Source organism: Trachypithecus francoisi, unplaced genomic scaffold (genome assembly GCF_009764315.1).
Source record: "Trachypithecus francoisi isolate TF-2019V2 unplaced genomic scaffold, Tfra_2.0 Lachesis_group16, whole genome shotgun sequence".
Taxonomy (NCBI): Eukaryota; Metazoa; Chordata; class Mammalia; order Primates; family Cercopithecidae; genus Trachypithecus; species Trachypithecus francoisi.
In genome coordinates, this window is record NW_022681461.1 from 22736533 (window position 1) to 22744826 (window position 8294).

At 43.3% G+C, this 8294-nt stretch overlaps 1 protein-coding gene across 1 annotated transcript; it reads left to right on the forward strand.

The window, feature by feature from the left end:
• The first annotated feature begins 1241 nt into the window (after positions 1–1241).
• On the forward strand, positions 1242–7927 carry CUNH9orf40 (chromosome unknown C9orf40 homolog). Its single transcript, XM_033237088.1, has 2 exons — positions 1242–1987; positions 6301–7927. The coding sequence occupies exons 1-2, from the start codon at positions 1565–1567 to the stop codon at positions 6457–6459; spliced, it is 582 nt and encodes a 193-aa protein (XP_033092979.1). The 5' UTR covers positions 1242–1564; the 3' UTR covers positions 6460–7927.
• Positions 7928–8294: the final 367 nt, after the last annotated feature.

The window sequence follows — 8294 nt, forward strand, 5'->3', positions numbered from 1 at the left end:
TTCAAAGCACTGGTAACAGTCTTATTTTCTTCCTTCCATTTTTGCTTACTTGGTTACTGTCTTTATCAAACTATTAAAATAGTAAATACTACCAGATGTGGTGGCTCACACCTGTAAACCCAGCACTTTAGGAGGCCCAGACAGGAGGATCGCTTGAACTCAGTGGGGCCTGGCTGCAGTAAGCCGTGATGGCACCATCGCACTCCCACCTAGGCGGCCGAGAGAGACCCTGTCCCAAAAAAAATAAAAAATAAAAAGAATAAAATAGTAAATATACTGCAGTTGTCTCCACCTCACTTCACCTGACAACACTGTTTTGCTGTAATGCCCTTGGAATCTTGATCTGACCACCGCCCAGAGTAAGCAGGGAACTCAGGTTTCCAACATAATTTAAGAGCTCAACAATTTTAGGTTTCATTTGGAAAGGACAGCTGTGCTTCAGGCTTGGTTCTTGCCAACTACTCAGCTATTCTGGATGCGCTGCACATCTTGTCTGCAACTTCCTCCCTAAGTTTTTAATCAAGAGATCTTCCAGGAATGTGGTGCCTGCTTCACCTTCCACAGCAGCTGCGCAAAACATAGACTTCGATTTGTGTGTGTGTTTTGTATATTAGCTTTAACTACTTCCCTCAGCCTGGACTTCCCTTCAGTCGTTTGTTTTGAATAACAACCTACTGTGAAGCCTCTTAAACACTAGTTTACTTAAAGTTTGTATTATCCTTTCTTTCCTTTTTTGTTTTTGATACGGAGTCTCACTCTGTTGCCCAGGCTGGAGTGTAGGGTACGATCTCTGTCTCACTACAGCCTCCACCTCCCAGGCTCAAGTGAATCTTCCTCCTCGGCCTCCTGAGTAGCTGGGACCACAGGGAGGGGCAGGCCAACAAGCCTGGCCTATTTTTGTACTTTTTGTAGAGACGAGGTCTTGCTATGTTGCCCAGGATAGTCTGGAACTCTATTATATCTTTGTCTTAATCTCATGGAGACGCCCCCGTGGTCACTGACTGGAGGAAGGAAATACATAAAGGCCTTAAATTTCCTATAGAAGGGTCTAGAACGTACCGCGCTATACCGAACTTAGTAGTAAGACCACCGCCACACCCCTGAGGAAACAAGATCACGCCCCTCTGCCGGCCGCAGGATCGCGTCTTTAATTAATCCCGCCGCCGCCTTCCCGCCTACCCCCGGGCACGCACTTCCGGTCGTGAGGGCGCTCGGGAGCGCGCCCCGCGAGCCTCCACCAACCAGCGGCTCCGCCTTGCCACACAGAGTGCGCGCGCGCACGTTGTGCGCAGGTTCGAATCTCCGCCGCTTCGCGGTTGCTTCTCAACGTCCGGGCCGCATCTCGGCGGCGGCGAGGGCTGAGCGCTGAAGCTGCCTCCGAGCCGGAGCCCCAGCCCTGGCTCGTGCCCGAGCCGCCCCGCCCCACCCCCTCCAGCGTCCTGCCGCCTCCTCGCCCGACTTCGGCCTATCCCTTTCTCACGCGCTTAGTCCTCGCTCTTCGCCCCCGCAGCTATCGGCACTCGGTCTACCGCTCCTGGCGGGCTCCGCCCGAGCCTCTGGGCCCATGGCCAAGCGGCGTGCGGCCGAGCCGGTGACGTTCCACGTGCCTTGGAAGCGGCTCCTGCTCTGCGACTTCGCTGAGCCGCCGCCGCCACCGCCTCTCTGGATACGGCCGCCCGGGGTCGCGCATGCTGGGCAGCCCCCCAGCGTCCCCGGGCAGCACCGAAAGCGCAAAATCGACGCAGGGACCATGGCAGAGCCCTCGGCTTCGCCCAGCAAGCGCCGTGACAGCGGGGACAACAGCGCCCCGAGCGGCCAGGAGCGTGAGGACCACAGCCTGGAGACAGGCGATCCGCCGCAGCTGCCGCCGCCGCCCGTGGGGCCGGGGGAGGAGCTCCCGGGCGCCCGGCCCCCGGGGGGCGGTGGCGACGACGGGGCAGGGCGCGCAGGACCCCCGCGGGGAGACTGGGGGGTCGCATCGCGCCAGGTAGGGGCTGGGGGCGGGTGGGCTGAGGGGCGAAGGGGCTTGCCTTTTCCCCTCACACACAAAGCGTCCCGGTTCCCACTCATGACTTGTGTAGGTTAAGACGCCTGAGGGGGGGAAAAGAAGGGGTCACCGCTTCGGGAGAGGACGCCGACTGCCAGAAAACACCCCGAGAGTCCGATGGGCAGAAAGCACTGGGCTGGGCGAGGGGGAAACAGATCGTGGTCTGGAGCGGTAGAAGTGGCCTTAGGCGTCAGCCCCGCGCTCCGTAAAAGGAAAACGGGACCGTGGGTTGTGGCAGGCTGTGAGCACTGTGAGGACGCTGACCGTGAAGGGATAGGTTCAGCCCAACGACAAACGACAGACAAAGGTGTAGAGGGCCTTCCTGGGTTTAACGATGATTAGTCTAGAATTCGGGATAGAATTCTTTTTCTAGAGGAAGACCAATGTGGTAGCTGTCGATTAATTGGACGACCTGCAAGCTGGTACAGCTTCTGGAGAAAAGGATGGACCACCATACCTTGGGCAAAGCTTTGTTTTAACTCATAATGTTAAATCTGATCCTAGGCAAAAGTATCGTTGAAAATTAATTTGGGGGTGGGGCGTGGTGTCTCACACCTGTAATCCCAGGACTTTGGGAGGCCATGGCGGGTAGATCACCTGAGGTCGGGAGTTTGAGACCAGCCTGGTCAATAGGGTAAAACTCTGTCTCTGTTAAAATACAAAAATTAGATGGGTGTGATGGTGCACACCAGTAATCGCAGCTACTTGGGAGGCTGAGGCACAAGAATCATTTTAACCTGGGAGATGGAGGTTGTAGTAAGCTGAGATTGGGCCACTGCACTCCAGCCTGGGCAACAGAGTGAGACTCTGTCTCAAAAACAAAAAAAAGAAAATTAATTTGGGCCTTAAAGCGTATATGAGAATCATTGGGGGGGTTCCTATTCAAGACATGAGCCTGCCTCATCTCTGCACCTGAGAATCCTAAGATCTAGACATGCCTCGATTTGCCTAGATCTCTGCTGCCCAGCCGCTAGCCAGTAAGAACACCTGAAACGTGACTAGTCCAAATGGGAATGTGCTCTAAGTTTAAAATATGCACGAAATTTCGTGGGTTTAATAAGAAATAAAGATAAAATAGCTCAAAATTTTATATTGATTACACATGAAATAACTTGGGTATATTGAAGAAAATAAAATTAATACCAGAAGTTTCTTCTACTTTTTAAATACCGCTACTAGAAAATTTTAAATTATGTTTTTAGAGCATTATATATTTATTGGACAGCTTTGGTCTAGACTTAGGAATTCATACTGCTTTTTCACAGTCCTGCAGTGACTTACCAGAGGACTTGGAAGATGAAGAACCACGTACAGGTTTCTCAGAATTCACCACATTCTCTTCAGCTATCTGATAGCATCCACCCAACGTTTTTCTGTTTTCTTTCTTTTTTTTTTTTTTTTTTTTTTTTTTTTTTGAGACGGAGTCTCGCTCTGTCGCCCAGGCTGGAGTGCAGTGGCCGGATCTCAGCTCACTGCAAGCTCCGCCTCCCGGGTTTACGCCATTCTCCTGCCTCAGCCTCCCAAGTAGCTGGGACTACAGGCGCCCGCCAACTCGCCCGGCTAGTTTTTTGTATTTTTTAGTAGAGACGGGGTTTCGCCGTGTTAGCTAGGTTGGTCTCGATCTCCTGACCTCGCGATCCACCCGTCTCGGCCTCCCAAAGTGCTGGGATTACAGGCTTGAGCCACCGCGCCCGGCCTTCTGTTTTCTTAAGTATCTTATGTCAGGGTTTTCAAATGCCTTCCCCCCCCCCCAAAAAAAAAAGAAATTTCTTAGGCATGACTTGTTCATGTGAAAAATTCAATAAAATAACGAGAGTTTTATAGTTGGGAAAGACTTTTTTTTTTTTTTTTGCCTATGAGTGAAACATGAGCCTTATTTAAACTTTTTTTTCAAATTGCTCTCAGATATTCAAAATCAACTGAAAACAGATGGATAGTCTTCTAAACCTAATGGATATGGAGATTAGGGACTGTGTAGTTTGAAAACTTTTTGAAAGCTCTTCACACCATTTTAGTACTCCACTCATGCATAGGCTTGTCACCTACCAGAATGCACTGTCTATGGTATGCCACACAGTTGATAAGAGGGAAATATGGAAATGACAGTAGGCAAAGAGTAAGAATACTCTAGTAGCCTGAAATGTGATGCTTGCTTAGAGTCTTAGACTCAACTGTCTCTTCCCCCACAGCAGTGACTAGATCTGGCAGCTCTGTACTTCTATGGTCGCTGCAAGCACATGACAGGGAAAAAGGTTGGCTCCAGGGGTTCTTTCTTCACCAAGACTAGTCCCCTTGTGCTCTTTGTTGTTTTTAAAAAAAGAGTCTTGGGGTCTCGCTCCCATGCCCAGGCTGGAGTGCAGTGGCACCATCCCGGCTCACTGCAACCTTAGCCTCCTGAGCAGTTGGGACTACAGTGCACGCTACCATTCTGGACTAATTTTTTTTTTTTTGGTAGAGATGGGGTTTTGCCATGTTACCCAGGCTGAGCTCAAGTGATCCTTCCGCCTCTGCCTACCAAATTGTTGGAATTACAGGCGCAAGCCACCGTCAGGCCCTCTTTTGAGGAAAGCCCAGTAACACTCCTAGTTTCTTCTTTTTGTTGGATTTGTTCTGGAGCCACTTCTTTTTTGCAAACATGCTCTCTCCAGCTTCTGTTTTTCCTTCCTGCCTCCAAAGACACAGGCTTTTTGTTTTAAAGATTTTATACCTGATTACCAAGGGAAAATTGAATATAACAAAAACAGAGATGTAAAACAGTTAAATACAGTAAATGCCTGGTTTCTTTTGTGCTCAGAATAGGGCTTAAGTCCCAGCCCTCACCCTTGGGACCTCATTTAGGAAATACTACCTCAAATACCTTTTTTCTACATTAAGAATGCAATCTAGGCAGGATAATGTTATGTCATTTCTGTCCTGGAACCTCAGAGTATTTCCTGTTTCAGATGTTTTTTAACTGGAGAAATAAAATCAGGTATTCATTAAATATTCATGTATTTTTTTCAGGTTGGTGTCACTATGTAGACTCACTGCCCTGTCAGTGTTGACTCACCTGTTAGTTTTTTGTTTGTTTGTTTTTAATAAATTGAGATGGAGTCCTGCTATGTTGCCAGGGCTGGTCTCAAACTCTGGGGCTCAAGCGATGCTTCTGCCTCCCTGTAATCATGCCCAGCCAACTGTTAGATATTCTTAACAGAAAGTAAGCAGAAATGTTTTAAGGAGACAGTGATTAATGATTCATTGGCTTATTGGGATATAATACCTAGCAATATTGAGCAATTACTATGCCAAGCCTGAATTTTTAACCACAGTCCTCCATTTTATCAATAAAGTCAAGATCAGATTTAGTGAGCGGTCGACTTATCTTGCAAACCCAGGTCTGTCTGGTGGCAAAGTTTGTGTGCCCTTAGTCACTAGGTTTTACTAACATAATTAAAAGACTTTTTAAGCCCGTGTTTATAAGTAGATAATTTGTACAGTAGATTTCCCAAAAGGCAGAGAACTAGAACCTTGTTTTTAACCCCATTTCCTTATTAAAGTGAAATTTTTCTTGATATCTTTTGACTTATTATGTGTTTATCTCAATATTAAGAAATTCCCCCAAAACCTAATTCTTTAAGGCTCAGCGTAGAAGACAATGAACTTCCTAATGAGACTTTCTTACAGACCTGTGCTGTCCAGCACAGTAGCCACTAGGTCATGTGGCTATCGAGCACTTGATATTTTTATCTTTAACAAAATGATCAGTTTAACATTTTCTTGCTATTCATCTAGTTTATAACCTAATACTTTTTTGAAGATTTCAAAATATTTTGGCCTATGTAAAGTAAATATCTTAAAATACCAAACCTTAGGAACAAGACCAAAAGTAAGTTATAAGGAGTGTGTGTTTATATTTTTAAAATAAATTCTTATTTTCCTTATTGAAAGATAAAAAATTTTAAGACTGTTTTTAGATAATTTTCTTTAGGTGAAAAATGGGAGAAAAACTGGAAAGAGATGCTCTTGGAGGAAATTCCTTTAAATTTAACGAATACTTTCACAAATTGTAAATATTAAAATGCACAGATTTGATTGAGTTCATGAAGTACTTAGATGAGACAAAATTTAAAATGTATATTTGTTAAAAATACAAAATAGAAGACTACAAAATCTTATATGAGTTTACCTTTAAAACACATTTGTTTTGTGAAAAAACCTTAATTTTTTTCTAAGCTACTGATGCACTTTCATCTCTCTCTTTTTTTTCTCTGAAGCATAATGACGAATTTTGGCAGTATAATACCTTCCAGTACTGGAGGAATCCTTTGCCACCTATTGATCTGGCAGACATTGAAGATTTAAATGAAGATACCCTGACAGAAGCAACACTTCAGGGCAGGAATGAAGGGGCCGAGGTTGACATGGAGTCCTGACGTAAGGAGCTGAAGCAGTGAGATTGGCTGATTTCAGGAGATGTCTCTAAATGAATTCTCGTATTCTTAAGGGAAAAGTTATTTTCCATACTTGAAGTTATATTTCCAAACCTGAGAAATGAAGAAAGATTGTTCTGATATTAAATACCTACAGTTACTACTGAACCTCTTATTAAGGATTTGTCAAGGATAGAGTACAGTTGTTGGGGAAGTATTTTATGTATGCATTCTTAGAGCAAAAAGTTTTGTTTAAATTCTAGAATTGAAGGTACTGATCTTATAAAAAGAAATTCTAGCAGTTTTAGAAATAGGTGGGAAAAACTCAAATATTCTATCTGCACCAAAAAGTTTATTTGTAGTACATAAAATGAATATGTATAAAATGTTTTATAATAACTGTTAATAAAGTACTTTCTAATACATTCTATTGACTCTGTTAGTTGAACAAATAGCTGACTTGAACATCTATGCAAACTTAAGATGGGCGGGATTGTTGTAAATGCTATTGTTTTAAAAGAGCTTTCTAAATGTAAAGTAGTGAGAATTTCAATTTGGGCAGCATGTTTGCATAAGTTCCAATATTTGATGTTTGTTAAGCTCTACTATGGGCAACTGAAGATGGATAAAGAACAATGAAAACTGAGTTGGTGCCTGCTTCCCCCTCTTTTCCCAGGATTAGAGGAAAAAATGTATTATATGATCAACTTCTTGGTTTTCAATTGCTTCGAGGCATGGTGTTATTCCTTATTACTTTAGACCTGTAGTTCTCAACACTGACAGCACTTGAAAAATCTTTGCCTGGGCCTCACTCTTGAGAGATTATTGTTTAATAGTTCTAAGGTGGGTCTTGGATATAACTATTTTTTTAAGCACCAGTCCTATTTCCCTCCATTTTTCTCATGTGCAGACAGGGTTGAGAACCACTAGACTAATGGTCGTTTTTCCTGTTTAAAGGAGATAACTAATTTGAGCTGAAGCAATGCTTCTTAGTTAGCTTTGTTTTTGTTTTGCTCTGTTGGTGGCTTTGTTACAACTGAATTATTGTGTTATTACTATTTCATTGTTAAAGAAATAAAGTAAGCAATTTGTGATGTGAGTATCAGTGATTAAGTTAACTAACTTTTGTACTGCATCCAGAATGTTGGTTTTGTAATTGAGTAACTGGTTCTTGCTTGTGTTTTTTGTTGCTGATGACATTAGATCCAAAATTCAAGAAAAGTGGTAAATGCCATTGAGAGGGAAAGAGAAAAACTTGATTTTTTGTGTGTACTGAAGGATTTAAGAATGGGTTGACATTAATAAGAATGTTTTAGAACAGAAGACAAACTGTATAGCATTGTGGTCAGACATGGTTCAAAGTCTTGTACTGCCACTTCCTACCTATGTAACTTTAAGCCAGTTATTTTTCATCTCCAAGCCTTGAATTTCTCACCTGTAAAATGAGAAATAATAAATAGTATCTACCTCAGAGAGACTGTTTATTGTCAAGCAATATTATAAGTACTTTACTTGCATCATCTTGTTTAGTTCTCATAACAACCTTATGTTAAGGTAGGTTAAAAAAAACATTAGAATAAACATGCTCCCTATAGTTGAAGTTTTTAACTGCCTCTAGAAGTTTCAGGATAGAAATTGGAATTGAAACTTTCAGCTTATGATATTTTCAACTTATGATGGGTTTATCAGGACATAACCCCATGGTTAGTCAAACATACTGAATTTATATCACTTTCACACTGTGGTAAAGCTGAAAAATCCTGTCAAACCATCAAGTCGGGCAATCTATATATTGAAAAGAGAAAGAGTTAAAATAATCCCTTTAAAAAAGTTGTTTT